This window comes from Danio aesculapii, chromosome 9, assembly GCF_903798145.1.
Source record: "Danio aesculapii chromosome 9, fDanAes4.1, whole genome shotgun sequence".
NCBI lineage: Eukaryota > Metazoa > Chordata > Actinopteri > Cypriniformes > Danionidae > Danio > Danio aesculapii.
Window position 1 is genome coordinate 26,622,770 of NC_079443.1, and position 19,238 is coordinate 26,642,007.

At 36.1% G+C, this 19,238-nt stretch overlaps 1 protein-coding gene across 2 annotated transcripts in view; it reads right to left on the reverse strand.

Moving 5' to 3' along the window:
- The window catches only part of acvr2aa (activin A receptor type 2Aa), a 61,581-nt gene that overhangs the window by 31,506 nt on the left and 10,837 nt on the right, over positions 1-19,238 (reverse strand). Inside the window, exons 2-3 of one of the 2 annotated variants that reach the window (XM_056465324.1) lie at positions 12,351-12,561; positions 5,464-5,573 (exon numbers count right to left, since the gene is read on the reverse strand). In XM_056465324.1, coding sequence (XP_056321299.1) covers positions 5,464-5,573; positions 12,351-12,561 — 321 coding nt within the window. Of the gene's footprint in view, positions 1-5,415; positions 5,574-12,350; positions 12,562-19,238 lie in introns of both variants that reach the window. The other variant, XM_056465323.1, reaches the window with a different exon arrangement.

The window sequence follows — 19,238 nt, forward strand, 5'->3', positions numbered from 1 at the left end:
GAAAGCCCAGAGATGGCAAAGCAGACTGCTGCAAAGAAAGCTCTGATGTCTTCTATATGCTCTGATTCAGTCTTCTAAATGCTTCATTTTAGGATGGAAGGATGAAAGCCAAACAGCTCGGAGTTGGCAAATTATAGAATAGCTTAATATAGATGCTTGCTGAAAAGCCGAGCTCATGTTCATGTGGTTCATGCATTTCGAGGATGTACTGCGATTAACGCTCAAACTTTTTAATGTTAGGTTTGTTAGTGGGCAGTTTAAAACAGTTAATATGCTATTTATTTATTCAATGTTTATTAAGTTAGATTGTATTGAGCACCAATTTGTATTAATCTATGCATTTATTTGCTATATTTTAGGTTACTTCATTTCCAAACACTGAGTTAATGCATACCGATTCATACTCATATTTTTGTTCTGTGCAGGTCTGCACAAGAAATTTGACCAGAGAAATGGTTGTGCCCAACTGAGCCTGGTTTCTCTCAAGGTTTTTTCCTTCACTTTCGTCAACTGGTGAAGTTTGTTCCTCACCATTGGCTTGCTTGGTTTGCGACTTGTGGAGCTGCGCATCAATGGATTGGCTCTTCAGTGTTTGGATTTTCAGCAGTGAAAATTAAACGCCACTGAACTGAACTAAACTGAACTTCAACTCTGAAAACTGGACTGACACAGTTGAATTTACTAGAACTTCTATGTGAAGCTGCTTTGACACAATCTACATTGTAAAATCCTTATATAAATAAACATGAACAGAATTGAATAGACATTGACTAGTAGAACTTTACTGGTATAAATGCTGCCTATTTTTAACAACAAAACTGCAAATGTGCATATTTAACTGCATGTTGTTAAATGCAATGCAAATCTTATTAACAATTCTCTGTAATTAACAAACACCAACTCATGAAATCTTACATTTCCCATTTGTTTCCAACAGCAACTGCAAATTAAATGATGGTCACTAGAGCTGCACTATTGGAAAAATCTAGCATTGCGATATTTTTTTATTTTGCGACATATATTGTGATATAAATACAATTTCATCAGATGACTTAATATCTGATATTAGGAAAGAATTTATAACGTTAGCTCAATTGGGATGATTCTGCAGTGGGATCGCATCTCCATAAAATCTAATAAACAATCTGTACATTTTTTGGGGTCCCTGACACATTTTCATTGTGGTTTTTGCTATTTGCAGTGAATTTGTGTGTTTGCAAATGTTGTGAATATATTTATGCATAACAATCTATAAATCCAATCAAGAAAAACATACAACAAAAATAAAGTGTTTTATCATTTCCCAGTTTTCAAGTACAATCATTGAATGATCAAAATAAAGATATTTCAATAAAATGAATCGTTGTTAAAGTCACAATTGGTACAATTTCTTATGCCCGATGCCTTTAAAATCATTAGAATTCCAGTTATTAAAAACACATTCAAATTATTATGCAAACTTAACATTGCATATATCCTGCAATGTGTCTATTGCGAATCAACACATTGCGATATCGATGCTGAAACCATATATTGTGCAGCCCTAATTGCCACAATCATTTTGTGTCTGTTTGGTCAGTTTTTACATTAGCTAAACAGAACGGTTTTAAACATTGATAATATGAAATGATTCTTTAGCTGCATATTCAGTCTGATCTCATAAGAAAACGTAACTAATTTATTGTAAAAAAGGATGTGATTTCAAAAATGAAAATGTACAATTTTTAAAAGGAGGTGTGCCCCAAACTCCATTCTGAAACCATTCCACTCATTGAAGGATGAACAAATAATGCTAAAATGTACAAATGAGATCGCACAAATTCGTACAATTTAGCCACGAAATCAAAATGTTACAAATTGGTTTGAGATTGCACTGGAGATTGCAGATGGCAAATCAGCACAATACAGTGATTTCTGAAAGATCATACGAAACTAAAAAGATAACAATAAAATTAAAACAAGCTATTTAACTCACTATACTACAGCGTTTACAAGATTTTTTCTTATGTTAATCTAATTCTGTCTAAATCTTTGTTGAAGAAGGTGGGCCAGAGCGCGGTTGGAAACTGAAAACACTGAAACTGAAGACACATCAATTTTTAGTAACTGCTTCATACAGTTTCATTTACTCAATCAACACACAATAAACACAAACTGTCATAATTTATCAAAGATGCTGCACTTCAGCAAACGTCCTAATACATTCAGCACGATTGCTTTTTATGAAAACTGATGACCGTCAAAAGCAGTGGATCTGTTCAGCAAAAGATACGGCCATAACTTCATCCTAAACGACTCAAAATAATGCAAAACAATATAACTAAAGCAAATCTCCATTATACTGAGTGAGAGCGCCTCTCTTCCTGTTAATTTGATTAGTCGCATTATTATAAAAGACAGCGCGGATGAGTGCCATGCAACCTCGCATGTATGAGCACACCCTAAAAGGTGCAAGACACAACCTACAGCTATACAATACAGCAACAGCATAAACTGTAATAATAATTAAAAATTAGGGTAATCATTTAAAATTTTTTGCTTACAATACAGCGCATCTAATATTGAAAACGTCAGAAGCTCAGATTTGCCAATGAAGTGCCAGCACACACAGTTGCCACTCATCATTCACCTGCATTAGAGCTAAAGTAAAATAAATCATCAGGTATAAGAGACCCGATACTGATCATTTAAAAATGATTGAACACTCCATGATAACAATCTTTGGTATACAGTGCATCCAAAAAGTATTCATAGCGCTTCACTTTTTCCACAGTTTTTAATGTTACGGCCTTATGCCAAAATGAATTAAATTCATTTATTTCCTCAAATTTCTACACCCAATAGCCCATAACAACAATGTGAAAAAAGCTTTTTTGAAATTGTTGAAAATGTAGTAAAAATAAAAACCTTAAAATAAAAAAAAAAATAAATAAAAAAAATCACATGTACATAAGTATTCACAGCCTTTGCTCAATACTTTGTTGATGCATATTTGGCAGCAATTACAGCCTCAAGTCTTTTTGAATATGATGCCAGAAGCTTGGCACACCTGTCTTTGGGAATTTTTGCCCATTCCTCTTTGCAGTAGCTCTCAAGGTCTATCAGGTTGGATGGGAAGCAACGGTGTACAGCCATTTTAAGATCTCTCCAGAGATGTTCAATAGGATTTAGATCTGGGCTCTGGCTGGGCCGCTCAAGGACATTCACTGAGTTGTTGTGAAGCCACTCCATTGATATTTTGGCGGTGTGCCTGGTTTTCTCCAAACGTAATGCCTGGTATTTACTCCAAAGAGTTACATTTTAGTCTCATCAGACCAGAGAATTTTGTTTGTTATGGTCTGAGAGTCCTTCAGATGACTTTTGGCAAATTCCAGGAGGGGAGTGGCTTCCGTCTGGCCACACTATCATACAGGCCTGATTGGTGGCTTGCTGCACAGATGATTGTCCTTTTCGAAGGTTCTCCTCTCTCCATAGAAGAACGCTGGAGCTCAGACAGAGTGACCATCAGGTTATTGATCACCTCCCTGACTAAGGCCCTTCTACCCCGATCACTCAACTCCGATGGCCGGCCAGCTCTAGGAAGAGTCCTGGTGGATGATGGAGGCCACTGTGCTCATTGGAACTTTCAGAGCAGCAGAAATTTTTCTGTGACATTCCCCAGCCTTATGCCTCGAGACAATCCTGTCTGGAAGGTTTACAGACAATTCCTTTGTCTTCATGCTTGGTTTGTGCTTTGACATGCACTGTCAACCCTGGGACCTTATATAGACAGGTGTACCTTTTGAAATCATGTCCAATCAACTGAATTTACCGCAGGTGAACTCCAACTAAGCTGCTGAAACATCTCAAGAATGATCAGTGGAAACAGAATGTAGCTGAGCTCAATTTAGAGCTTCACGGCAAAGGCTGTAAATACTTGTGCATGAATGTACATGTGATTTTTCAGGTTTTTTATTTTTAATAAATTTGCAACAATTTCAAAAAATCTTTTTTCACATTGTCATTATGGGGTATTGTGTGTAGAATGTTCAGGAAATAAATTAATTTAATCCATTTGGAATAAGGCTGTAACATTAAAAAATGTGGAAAAAGTGAAGCGCTATGAATACTTTCCGGATGCAGTCTATGCCCTGTTATGAAACCAATCCAATCTTTCAGTCTTTAAAACACTATTATGAAACAACTTCATAATTATTGTAAAACTGCTTCAACCAGAAATGTAATGATCAACTCTCACCCATGCTTCGGCTCCCTCCAATGTGTCTGAGCTTGTTCACAAAAGCATGCTTAGTTTTTTTCTTCCGGATCTTAAATAGCAACTGAATTCATAAAAGCTTCCAGTAGCTTTAACATCACAAGAATTGATTTAGATTTTACAGAAGAACCTGCCGCAACCGCAATGAAGTGAAAGCAAAGGTTATGAAAGATGAAAAGGCCTGATGAGCTGCATCAATAAGATAACATATGAGACAGACAACAAGCCTTTCATTCAAAAGCGGATTAATCCACAGCCACTGAGCTGTGCAGTGGTCACGAGAAATGCAGATAGGAATAAGAGCCAATGCGTGCAGCAATTAACAGAGCTTTTGTCGGGGAAGAGTGAACATTGGTAGCCTGGTCAAGATAAGCAGAGCTTTTGCTAAAAAGAAATTGAGAATTAACTGAACAAATGAACAAACACAACAGAGATTATTATTTGAATAAATATAACCAAATCCTAATATCTGGAGCTTAAAGTGCTTCTGTAATTCGATATTTCAAAAACCTAAAGTTGCCTTGAAGGAGAATTGCATTTCTACTATCACAATGAATTTACTGGAACTAATAATTACCATTCAAATCAGTGACACTGTGAACATGTTGCAAATTCAATAAGAGCACGCTTTAAAAGGCCTTCACGGGAACCACATGACTTAATAGGAACATTGTAACAATATTAGGTTTTAATGTTTTGCTAAATGAATACATAGTACATGCGCACACAGCAAAAGGGAAACTGTATGTGTATATATAATTTACAACCTAATGTGCACGTTTCAATTGAAGATTTTCATTAAAGATTTATGCTCATAAATAACATGCATGCAACACTGATTACTGACTGATGATAATGGTCATTATAGAGCAACCAAAACAGGCATGCATTCAACTCGAATGTGGCTAAACAAACACACACCTTGTAATTCCGAATATAAAACACACAATAATGGATCGTAGGAGAACAGGGAGGAAATAAAAGCACCAAGCCTCTTTATGACTTTTGACATGAACAGTCATGAAAAATGCCTGAGAGGCGCTTGCAGGTAATCTGATGATTTTCATAATGAGGTTATGAGGAGACAAAGACAGATAGGAGGGATTTACACTGACACAATTACATCAGAGGAAGGGGTATAACTGAAGAACTTCCAATACCCTTAAAGACTTTTGTGTCGCTGTTTGTGTCGCTGAATGGAGCCTTACTCTGAACTGTCTGCGTGTCGGGATTGTAGAAGAACTTCTCGTTGCACATATTGCCCTCGCAGCAGCAGAAGAACACATCAGGGTCCTCCTTTTTCTCCACACACTCAGTGCTGTGAGACAAAAAACAAGCAGAGCAATCAGCACTCAAATTAGGGCTGCATGATGTTAAAATGCAATCTGATATTGCGATATTTTACTCTCCTGCGTAATTATTGCTATGTAAATGCAATTATACAAAAGAACGTTGAATAGCACTATCGGACAATTCTAAAGCCCAGGTCAGATCACACAAATTTGTCATGATTTCGGCACGATTTCCTTAACATAGGGTGTCGTAGGGATTCGTAAATGACAAATGGCCGTCGTGACACAAGATTGAATCGTTTCTTCTGGGTAATGTGGCATAGTTCACAACAATCGATACCTTGCCCACGACGCCTCACGACACCATTGTAGAAAGTCTAGCATGTTTAATTTTTTTCTTGTCGCTTGTTGTATACATCATTGGATGATGGATCATGAAGGGACGTGTAGTCTGGCACATTTGTTATCCCACAACAAGTCAAGATTTTATCAAGAGAGAAAAAAAAATAATAATAATAAAAATCGGCATAGTGACTTTCGTATACGAGAATAAAAACCATGTGATCTGACTGGGGCTTAATAGTGTTCAGTTAAAGAAATTAAATAAATTGCAAAGAAAAAATGCTTTTCTTGCTGTTCTTTGTCTCAGTTCTAGTCCAAATATCCAAAAAAAATTATTAGATCATGTAAAAATAGTTTTGTTTTAAAATGCATATGAATTAAGGCAAAATTAAGATTTTTTTTCTTTAAAACAAGCTAAATTATCTGCCAGTGGGGTAAGTTAAATCATTTTACTTTTGCTTTGAAATGTAGATATTTGGACTAGAAACAAAGACATAAATTCCAAACATGTTGTTGTTATGCATAAATCGTATTAATTCCATATAAATACAGTGATTAAATACAATTCTGTAGCTCCTGGGGTCCATTCTTCGTACCTCGTTTAAATGATCTAACGTGATTTGGCAGATCCTGGATCTTTTAATCTTGATAACCGATCTCTAGCTGATTTGGTTCTTCAAACAAATTCGAGAATCCGATTAAAATGTCTGGATGAACTGATCTGAGATCACTGCGTGTGTAGAAGGAAAGATCTATCAATCCTTGAAATCATGATCAGCAAAGCAATGATTGGCTGATGGCACAGCAGCGCAATGACATATATATACACACACACATACATATATATACACACATATATTAAATAATATATATAAATGTATGAAAATATGAAAATAGCCTGCTCCAGAGCAGGTTTGAGCTACCAGGACTGTTCCTATGACTACAACTCTCGGATGAGTTTTGAAGAACGAAACGATCCTGGATCGTGTCAAATCGTAAAAAAACAAATCCAGCTAATTTGAGTAATCCATGTACGGAGAACGAACCCCTAGCCAACTATAATCCAGATTTAACATCGCGTATCTTTGTGATGTGACTATTGATGTGACTATGTACACATTGCGATTTTGATGCAAAAATGATAACTTAAATGCATATTATTAAAAAATAAAAAATTATTATTATGTTTTCTAGCTGACACTATATTACCAATCTTTCATCACCAAATAAAGCTTGAAGGTTAGGACTAAAAATAATATTTGGCCTAAGGATTAAGAGTAAAATAAAACTGTGACACACCTAAAAATGATACTAGCAAATACTTTTACAGGTCTTGAAAATGTGTTATTAAAACTGGGAAAACATTTACTGTCAACTGCGCTGCTGTGATACACTGAATAAACTGTCATTGTGAGCTGCTTATGTCAAAAGATTATCATGCGACGCATCAGATCACTTACATTACATACTTACATAATGACTTTACAGTTTTAAAAAAACGCATCAAACCATATCGTGTTTTTTTAGGCACTGTTAAAACTCATTTAACAAAAAGTTACCAGCCAACTGGCAAGCATCACCCTTTAATATAATCATAAACAGTAAACACCTGTTTTTACTTGCATGTGGTACTTGCCAAATGTCATGTTCAGACTGAATTTTAGTGCACAATGTCAAATATGCTATTAATTTAATCAATTAAACAAATGTAATAACAACAGAATCCACTTAGTTTAGGATTTTCTAAAATCACATACATTTCTAAATCGCACAAAACAATTAAATCAAGCTGACATCGCATTTGGAAATAACCAACACATGCATGCTGCAGGGTTTATTTGGATTTTGCTTGGGTTAGAGAGCAAACAAACGAATAAATTCACATGGGCAGAAAACCCTGTGCCAAAGAGATACTTCTTAAAATCTGGCAGCCTGCATCAAAGCAGAGCTCTCAGGTTGGCTTAAAGAAGATAAACAAAGCTTAGCAGCACACCAATAATCCTTACGATACACACACACAGGTGCAAATGAACAAATAAGAGGGGAATGGATGGCATTCCAGGGCATTTAGTCAGTTAAAATGAGTCCGTTACTGCTTGCGACGCACACGCGCCATTAAGCGGTCGCAATACTTTCACAAGCTACCTAAAAGCCTGACATGGCAGCGCAGTGCACATGAAAAAAACATCAATCTTTCCAGTGAAGGAGGTAAACGGGTTCAGCAGCATGTTCCAACAGGAGAAGTACTGCTGCCTTTGCACGCTATCAAAACACCTACGTTGAGAAGAAACACTTCCTGATCTGCCAGCAGAGCTACCTGTTGCATAGGGGTGATTGCTCTGATAAGATGGTTTTCAATATCTCCCCTATTATGGCCAGACCCTTCATAACCAAACCTTGACATGGAAACATGTTTACACAAGACTTTATCAGAAATGTGGTGAAATCTTGAGGAAGAAACTATTTTGGTCAAGAGCATTAACCATAGAAACATTTCCAAAAATTGGGGTCATTCTTTATTCTTTCAATAATTATTATCAAAGTCCATTATCAAAAAGAGTGGTTTTATAATTTGCCTTGATGAATAAAAACTTCTAAACTGAATTTATTTAAAATAAAAATCTTAAAAAGTTCTAGTGTTTTTATTTTACTGTCATTTCTGATCAATGCTTGCTATATAACAACATAGTTTCTTAGTTTAACACAGTTAATCCATTCATCTAATTTGTATCTTATAAGTGGCACTGGAAGGTTCAACCACGGTCTCTTTATGTCAAATCAACATGATCGCTATGTGGAGAGGAAAGCTGTGACGTGACTGTGGTTAACACTGAACCTGACACTTGATGCTGATTAGCACTGACAGAGGCTATCAGTCAAAAAGTCTCTCAAACTGCTGGCTTATCAGTTTGAATCATTCCAACCAATCATTCACTGAATCCGTCAGAGCGAGCACTGAATAAACTTATGATTCACTTACTGAAGCGCAAGTCATTGTCTCTTTCATTCATATCTGAATGAAAATGACCCAGATGCAGTGCAGGTATAAAATGCATGTCAAATTTCTGAAAGCAACCACAAATTGTGCTGTTCATCAGTAAAAAAACACTGGTGAATCAAGTAATCTGATTAAATTGAGAATTATGGGTGTATTCCGGGCACATAATATTTTCAGACAAACATTTTCTTTATGTGCCCTAAAAAGGAAATAGTGGGAGCATAACAAATATTGCTCAATACAGAAACGCAGTCGAAATGTAGACATCCACCGCTTGAGAGGAGTCCAGAGAACTAAGTCAAAAGTCACATTTCCATCCACCTATTTAAATAATAATAATAATTTAAATAATAATAATAAAAAAATAAAAAAATAAAAAATAAAATAAAAAAATCGGTTGATGGAAATTCCAAAATGCACATAAATTTTGAAAATGAGCATAAACACATGCGCATAACTGTGTAGGATAAACTTTTTATTCGATAAGAAAAGATGTGCATAAACTGCAATGGAAACACTTTTGCCAAACAAATTCCAGTATGCGCGTTAAAAAAAAAGGTCATGTGATTTTGTCATAAGAGATCATGTGATGATACAAATGTGTGTGAATGGAAAAACAAGCAAGCTGAGCACACTGTTAAAGATCTAAAATGTTGTTTCGGTCCATCTAAAATGCCCTTACCATCTCAGTATTAAATGTTATTATATTATTAATGACCTCCAGAACTGCCAAGAGTGTCTGTGCTCCGTGTCTCACACCTTCAAACGCCACCGCGTGTTCATTGCACATCGGCATACTGTCTTCTGAGGCAAAAGACACTTATTAAATGAAGAAAAGATTCACGCAGCTTCTCCTACCGCAGAAAATTCTGTTTTTACTGTCGATATTTGCCGCCAGTAAACCAAGAAGTCCCGATTTGTTCGCTATGACTCGTTGGATGAAAACAATGCTTTATTCACACATCTTTTATGAGATCATCCAGTTTTGCGTATGAAGTTAATTAGCATTTTGGGATGGACACACAGCTACTGTGAACTTTAGTTCAGACCACAATTGTTACCAAGGGTTTGATTATTGCAGTCGCTCGATTTCCTATTATTTACGATGCTTTCTTACAGGGACATACATTAAAAAAAGTTACTGGTGAGTTAATGGGCATTAACGCTATATTGTTCTTAAAAAAAGCTGGAATCTCTGGCTCAATATAACGACAGTACTAAACAGTATTGCTGCATCAGAATATTTCAGACTTGGACCCATATTAAATAAGTGGAGCAAAGCCACATCATAGTTAAATGAATTTGCTCAACAACATTTTCCCGCTAGAAAGCATGTTTTTATGCAGGAAAGTAACCGATTTGCTGCAACGGCCCTTTTAAATACGAGATCAATGTAGCGAATTTTGATGCTCTCGCTGGCGGAGCAGTAAAGGCAGACAGCGTTGTCACCAGGGTGGCCAGAGCCTTTGGTGTGACCGCGCAGGACTCATATATTCAAATGGTACTAACAACATCCAGTCAACTGTGCGGTCATTATTGAAATTAACCTTTGCCTGTTCAGTGCTTTAGATGAACTGTGTTGAATTGGTGCAGTGAAAGTGAAAATTTGAATACAAAATGACTTTGATAAGCGCTGTCAGTGTTCTACTAGTAAAATACACAAATACATTATGCCATTTTATCACTAGTGTGATTTAATGGTCAAAAGCTATGATGAAAAGGAGACTCATGGGTTCTGAGACAGCCACCAATCATAAGCAGCTTAATTCAGTATCTGCTCTATTAATCTTTTTTTTTTTTTCCATATTGCTTCGAAACAGCCTCACCCAGAGCAGACAGTATTTCACTGGAGACTTGATTTTCTTATTCTTGTCATGTTGCTGTGGCAGGTTTACTACCCTACATTTACACAACAACACTTCGTGCACAGATCTATCCTGACATTGACTTGTCACATGTTTGTCCAGTCTGTGACTCCAGTTATCACTGTCAATCATATTCAAGGCGTGACTCACGGAAGAATTTATCTGATTCACACCCATAATTAACTTTGTTTGTCACTGTGTAGTTTACATGGACAGTAGTCCTCTTTATAAATGTAGTATATACAGAAATTTAAGGCACAGTATGTCATTTTTGCCACTAGAGAGAGCATATTCACAACAAAGGTAGAGTTTGACGATGCCGCGACTGTGTTGAATCATGGAAGTTGTCGTATTTATTACATCCTACAGGGCTTGTAGCGGCTTTTCCCATTGTTATTGTTGGTAGAATAAGCAAGTTTTGTACACGCAACAATTAGAGTCCATAGGCAAACTAGATGTAAATAAAACGTCTTTAATTGTTTTCCAAAACAACAGGATTCCTTCATCTATAGACTACTGCACGCCACTCTCTTGTATGTACGGTCAAAACCTGTGTGCTTCCTACAAACCCTCTTTCTTAATGCAGTGAAGCCACAGTTATACAGTATCGTACAGACACCTAGTGCCCAAATGCCATTATACAATGTATGGCTTCAACAGGGCATATGCATAAATCATGTTCATGATAGGCTAAAGTAATCATAACTTGTTGTAGTATGATTGCAGAGAAAAGCCGCAGTCAAACTTGACTTTTCGCCCCATAGACTTCTATTCATATGTACATGAATGTGTCAGACCAGAAACGCAAGCTTGTGCAACAAGTTTCGCAGTTCCCTGCTTTGCAAAGTTCAAGCTTAGTGAACTCTGACCTGTGAAATCACATCCCGTGACTGCGATTGAGACCAATTGAAGACCAAAACATAACCTCTCTGGACAGGAATTTAAAAGATGGACCAATCGCTTGCTTTTTTAAAAAATGTATAATCATCTTGTTTAATCCCGCCCCTTTTTCACAGCGCAATACAACAGAATTTCACATGCTCAAACTCTAGTGTGACTGCAGCCTAAGACTGAACGCAAGCATAGTGAAACGAGACTGCTGAATTAATTACTGATGAGATTATACTATAGCACACCTCTCCAGCTTCTTCCACTCGTAATCGCATGGGGAATAATCAATCCTGTTTTTTCTTAGTAAATATATTTTAGGATTCTGTTATACCGCCGATCTGTGAAGTCTAATATAACACAACATAATCAAGTGTCTTTGGTGTTTCGCTGTTTTCTATAAAACCAAATCAGAAATCCAAGCTTTATGATGTTATAAGCATTGCGACACAGGACACATGCAATTTGTTAAAATTGCTTTTTTCTCTGGATTTAAACGTTCTTTGAAACCTTTATCATAAATGTAACTACATTAGTCAACAAAACATAAGAATGTCCTAGTGGTTTTTGTATATTTAATGAAAATAAAGTCAAAGATATAAAGTAGTTGATTAAAAGCTGCTTTTCCACCCCCTTTCACTTCAGTTATTTGTATCACACCATCCTGACTCCTTGTTAACGTCAAATGGTATAAAAGAATTAGGGAATACCTGTCATAGCAGTTGACATCATCAAGCCAGCAGCCTTGCTTTACTATTTCAACCGTTCCTGACACATTTCGCCAAGTTGCGAAGCAATGAAGCCTCTTGTCCTTGTCTCCCACGCAAGGCTCAATGCCGCTGCGGTTTCCTCGGTTCTCCAAGCTGGGGTTGTAGTTGTAGAACACACACTTTTGTGTTTCTGAGCGGCCGAGAATGGCACCTGGAACAGAAACCACAGGGGAGAATGGTTAAGACATGGACTACATGGATACAATTTGATGACAGCAACCATGTTAAAAAAAGAATGCAAAAGACTAGCGAGTGTTGTAGTGAAGCAAAACAACAACAGTAAATCAGAGATTGTGATTAACACAGAAGCCATAAAACAGGATGCGGTACAGGGCGGTTTCCAACTTCTTCCTGAAAGGACCACAATGTAGATTGTGTTTGAATACGCACCGATGTGATGAAACCTCTGAAATGATCCAAAACACATACTTTGTCATCACAATCACTTAACACACGATCTTGAACAAACCAAAACAAAAATGTGCATTCAGAGTCTTCACATGCTAAACCAATTAAAGGGGATCTTGTACAGGTTGAGCAAACTCGCACGACTAGACTAGTTCTCTCTCTGGACGTTTACATAAGACGCATTCTTGCGTTAAACAACATTTAGATGGAGTGCAACAGAATAGAACAGAAAGTCAAGCGTTATGATGCATTTATGGGAAACCAGTTGATCCAGACATTTGGCAAAGCTTGAGTTGATGTTCAAATCCCGTGCCACAAGGAACAGTTTATGCTTTGGGCCACTATTTAAGGACTGGTTGCACAGGTTTAGTGGCTGCACCACATCGGTTCACTTGAATGGAACAGAAAACACGGTGCGTGAAAACAGCAATACAGTGATGACAGGAACATTCTTTAAACAGCATTTTAGAATGCTCTAAAAATACTTGCGGCACTTTGTTCAAAAAATTACTAACCATTAAGCATGTGAAATCCACATAAGACTTCTGTAGTCTAATAATTTCATTGTACGTCAGTGTTTGTATAACCACAATAACATAACATTAACACCAAACGCACGCAAGCACACGCGCACAGTGAAAACTTGTGATTCCTGTCTTACTTTTAACATGCAAATGAGTGAAGATAGATAAATATAAATGTATACACACACTTACAAATATACAGTTGAAGTCAGATTATTAACCCATCTGTATATTTTTTCAATGGGAAAAAAAATGTTCAATACATTTCTAAACATATTGGTTTTAATAACTATTTTCCAGTAACAGATTTGTTTTATCTTTGCCATGATGACAGTACATAATATTTTGCTAGATATTTTTCAGGATACTGGTATTGAGCTTAAAAAGCAAGAGAAAGGTTTATCTAGGTTCATTAGGCAAGTTGGGGTAATTAGGCAAGCCATTACATAATGATGGTTTGTTAATAAAAAATAAACAAATGAACACACAATATTAGGGGTGGGATTATTAGGTCAACAAAACTGACAGTTCGATTTGTATCACAATTCTGTGGTAATGGCTTTCAGTTTTTACATTGAATCTATTCACATTGTAAATTGACATTGATTTACCATTTGGAAAAAATATTATAAATCAATATAACATACATAGTCTTATAATCTAATTATTTACAGTATGTTTAAGAAGTTATTCTCAAGGCCATGTATTGTAATTTCAGTCTTGAGAGTTTAAATTCAGCCTTTAGTTGTTGATTAATGGTAATGATTACAGCACATTCATTTTGGCTGCTGTCATTTAACAAAATTCTTCCACAAATGTGTACCGTCACTTTAGACTCAGCCAACTGTTAAATAAGAGTATTCTGACATTATAATACACGCATTCGGCCTATATGTTGCAGTGCAAAAACATGTTCAAAAAAGCATTTGTGAGCTGTGAGAGAAACGCACACAAGAATGAGTATTAAGTTTCTGTTAATATCTGTAAAGTTTAACCTGATTTAACCTAAAGCATGTGAGTTTGCAGCATTAACTGTGATAGAGATTCTGTAAACACTGGATAAATGATCAAAGTTAAACCGTGATGGGACAGAACAGACTGCGGTGGGCCAATCAAAACCATAGCAACCAACAAACTTCATGGTTTTCTGGGGACTTTAACAGTATTCAGGTAAAGAAATGTGCTTTTCTTAGTTTGTTTTGTCTTGTTTCTAGTAAAAATAAGCCCACCCCCCAAAAAATTAAAATCTTGAACCAACTAAAGATTGTTTAGTGTTCACCGTCAGAAGAAACAAGTGAAAATTATGAGTTTTATCTCCCAGTGATGTAAGTGAAGTAATCTAGTTTTTGCTTTAAAATATTTGAACTAGAAACAAGACAAAAAAAATCTAAGTAAGAAATTTTTTTTTTGCATAAATCATAAAAATTACATATCAACAGAATGATTAAATACAATTCTGTATCTCATGGTCTGCTATAATTCAGACTCATTCATTCATTTTCTTTTCGGCTTAGTCCATTTATTAATCTGGGGTCGCCACATCCATACACACTCATTCACACACATGCACTATGGATGATTTAGCCTACCCAATTCCCCCAATACCCATGTCGCAGGTCTTTGGAGTGTGGAGGCAACCCACGCCAACACGGGGAGAACATGCAAACACCACACAGAAATGCTAACTGACCCAGCCGAGGTTCGAACCAGCGACCTTATTATCTAATAATTATATTCATTGTGTGGTTATTTTACATGAAACTGACTAAACAGATTACAAACAGATATACGGACATATGCACACTAAACACTTCTTTTACTGATAAAGCCTGGATGACTGATTCAAAGACTGAACTGAATTTTGCAATCACTACTCAAAATAGGTTTGTTTGTGTGATGAGTTGTGTAGTGATGTATGTTACACATAAACTAAATGTATAGTTAAACATATCTGAAACAAGTATAGCTTTTAATCAACGGCCCTGTAATAATAACAATTTATTGGGATAAATTATTACTATTAAATTATTACGTATTATTACTATTGAACATACAACAAAAACAAAATCCTAGGGGAAACATAAGGCATGAATTGTTTCGGTGGGAATTAATTTGCTAATTGCCCTTTAGTGGGGATAAATCCTCAGGATTTGTTCCAGAGACACAAGTCACCGTTATTGGGATTAGAAGGAAATCTGCTGGAATTACTGCCACATTCACATCAAGGCAGAAAAGAACGATGGTACACAAGACGCACAACACCGATCAACAGAACAAAAACAAATGTACTCCTTTTAAATGACAAATGGAGCAGCGCAAATTGCTCCATAGCCTTCAGCATCTGTTTTGGGAACCTCTAGAATAAATTGAAAACTAATTACAAGTGGCAAACATATGGGAATTACTCACCTGCCCTCTACACTAACAAGGAGATGGCTCAATAAATCTTTGACCCATATTCTAAGACCGCTCTTCCCGACAACAGCCCTTGCCCCTCAACTGAGCTGCTGTCGGTTTTAAATATGAGATACACAGGCTCCTCTGAGTCAGCAGGGTTATATGAGGTAAAACGACAGAGCGTACTGTAAATATGTGAAGCTGGTGGAAGGGGCGGCTTAAAAACCCTCTAAACACAGCCCGTGAAGGACAGCCAACACGTGAGCGAACAGACCATAAGCATAACGTTAATGGACCGCTTATGGTGGTTTCCTACGCAAGATAAACCTGATGACAAACACTTTGCTTCTACATTAGAAACAAGCCGCAACATTATCCTGAAAGGTTTTGACTAGTAGAAGCGGACTAGTACAGAGCTTCTGTAGTTTGCATTTTCCATCTCTGACACATTTCAATTTGTAAATTGAACATGCAGACATCCCAGGTTACATTACATTCATAATGCAACAATCCAAGACCAAACATGCTTTAATTTTGGATTTGTTTTCCTTATTACAAATGTCATCTTCAGTGTAATGGAAATGAAAAATGATCTGTGAATGACCCAAAGTGGTTCACTGGAGAACAACACTGTCGGCCTGTGCTAAAGTTCACATCAAAGACACAAATTTGATTAGTGACCTAGAAGTGAATGCGAAATAGTTCTTCATTTTACGTCACAACTTTACGGTTTTAAACTTGTTGTGCTGTGACAAATTACTTTCTCTCAGCGCGAGCGAAACTGCACACCAACATTCCCATCGGGCACGGCATGTTTAATTCATTTGCTATACATATGCTTGTTGTTCCATCTAGGTACAACTATTCACTATTTCCTGATTTTTAGGACACCTTACTGTTCATAAACACATTTAATGTTTCTATTTTAATGATAATGTTATCGTTAGATGTGAAAATAATAACAGTATGATCCTGTTTTTCTTTTAAATACACTTGAGAACTATTACCCCAACAAGACCCAAATACAAACAAGTTGACCTCAGTAACAGAGTGCTGCTATTTGTTCTATTTACTGTTAAATCTTCCTTTACATCCGTTTTTCTCCATGGACTATTAGAAAGACAGTTTTAGAAAGAGTTATTTTAAAGTACAAGACAGGGCTGCAACAAACAATTACTTTGACAAATGATTAGAACAATTATTGCAACAATTAACAGACTACTGACTACTGCACCAGTTAATTTGTAAGCTTTTTTCCAGTTATTTAAATATTTAAAAACAATTTAAAAATCAATGTATGCAACAAGGCACTTTGTATTTAATCTTTCACACAAGATTATCTTTCTTAAAATACTTTTATGCATTTATAATAACTAAAAAAATCTATCCAGAGCTACATAAAGCTTTATTCTGTGCAAATCATATGATCAATTTCATGTACTCATTTTTTACATGCACTAATAAATTATATAAAACTTAACATGTCCACACTAGAGAGGTGCTTTAAAGCAGAAAAATTAAATGTATAATTATATTTGAGAGCTACAATGATACCATTTTTCATGTTAAATACTATAAATCTCAAAACAAAGCTGTTAAGCAATCTATATGGCGTAAAATCCTACATTTACTATATAAAATGTAACCTGTAGGGATGCTCCGATCGATCGGCGGATAATCAACTTCACGACTCGATCGGTACTTGTTGATCTGGCCGATCTCATGAACTGATCGCAGGTGTTTGTTTACAAGTTTAAAGGCAGAGAAAGACACATCTGAGTTATGCATCAGCAGCGCTACAACACATGAGCAATGTTTCCAAATTGCATTATTAGTCACTTTTCTTACCATTTTTTTTAATCGGGTTTATCTATTTTCCTTTTGTAAAGCTGCTTGTGATCATTACATGTATGCAACATCCTTAATTTATTATCTTAGGTAAGTCGAGATCTCATACTTAAAGGGTAATCGCGCTTATACAATGGCAAATTTATATAAAGCTTGGAGAATCAGAATTGGTACTCTGTATCAGCCGATCACCATGACAAGGAATTGGTACTCAGTATCGGCTGCACAAATCCTGATCGGAGTATCTCAAGTAACCTGACATGATTGAAGTGTCAAACTCTAGATCTAGTACAAAGATATCCACCTTATTATAATCAGCTGCTTTCTTAACTGCTGTTTTCTCATTGCTGTTTTGTTGTGTGTGTTATTAAGAGCAAAGCGCACAGAACGTGTTAAAAACAGCCAAAAAAGGCCTGAATGCCCAGACATTTGTATGTGATCAGATATGAATGTTCACTAGTTGCTTCGATACTCTTGCAGATGTCAGTACTCACAACTGAATGCAACAAAAGACAACTATATAAACACAAAATGTGCATCAGTCACCTGGGCTTCATTGCATTTGCCATTAAAATAAGTGTTGAGTAATCAGATTGCTATACAATTGCTACTCTATTGGTTTAAAACACATAAAATTGTCCATGTAAACACACCCAAGTGCTTTTATGTGGTCTTGGACAATTGAATTGCAATCAGATAGCTATCCAATTACTTAAGAAGCAGTTTCATGGCAAGAGTAAACTGGGCTGGAGCAGAGGAAGAAGCTATGAGGAGCTCTGTATCATCCACGCCACCCTCACAACTGGCAACACTGTGATGTATAAAGTAGATCTGCGTGGTCAAAATTTGGTGAACTCAATGCAATAAATTCAACTTAATTCCATTATGTTAACAAATGGCGACTATTAATTTTTATTTGTCCCTGAGTAATTTAAGAGATTTGTTCAAAAACTATGATTAGCTTCTTTTTCAGTATATTCAGCCGAATGGTTCCCTTTAACCATTCTATTACATGAAGATTATAGCCAGTCAGCATGCAAATGGTTTCATTTTCCATAGTGAGGTGGATAGGAAAGCTCACTGGAATGCAATACAAATGCGCCAGTAGTTGGATTGATAAGCAAGTGTAATATAAACAGCAATATGTTGCATGTTCAGATATTTATATTTTGGGGACTCCTTTTTGATATTTATTTTCCTGTTATTTATTTTCTTGAATAACCAAGAACAAATAAGTAAACTGATCCCTAGGATTCTGAATAAATGGGTTGTAACTGCCGCGCCATACCAGGCTCATGTGGAAAACAACTTGAAGCTTACCTGACTGTTGAATAGCAGCAGTTAAGTCTCCTAATCATCCATTCAAAGTGAGATATAAATAAAAATGAAACAATAGAATTATATAATATATTTTCTTAAAATATAAAAATATTAACATGTACTGCAGAATTTGCTTTTAAATTATGTTATTTTTATCACATTGTCTGTACAGGATTGTGGGGACATTGCTATTTAGATTTTTTATACTAAGTATTATGTCAGTACTGTAGAATAAAAAAAAAAGAATCATCTCTGTCATCTCATCATAGTTTCAGAAATTTTGCAGCCATTAATCTTGTTTTAAGTTGACCACAGTGAAATAGTCATGGAC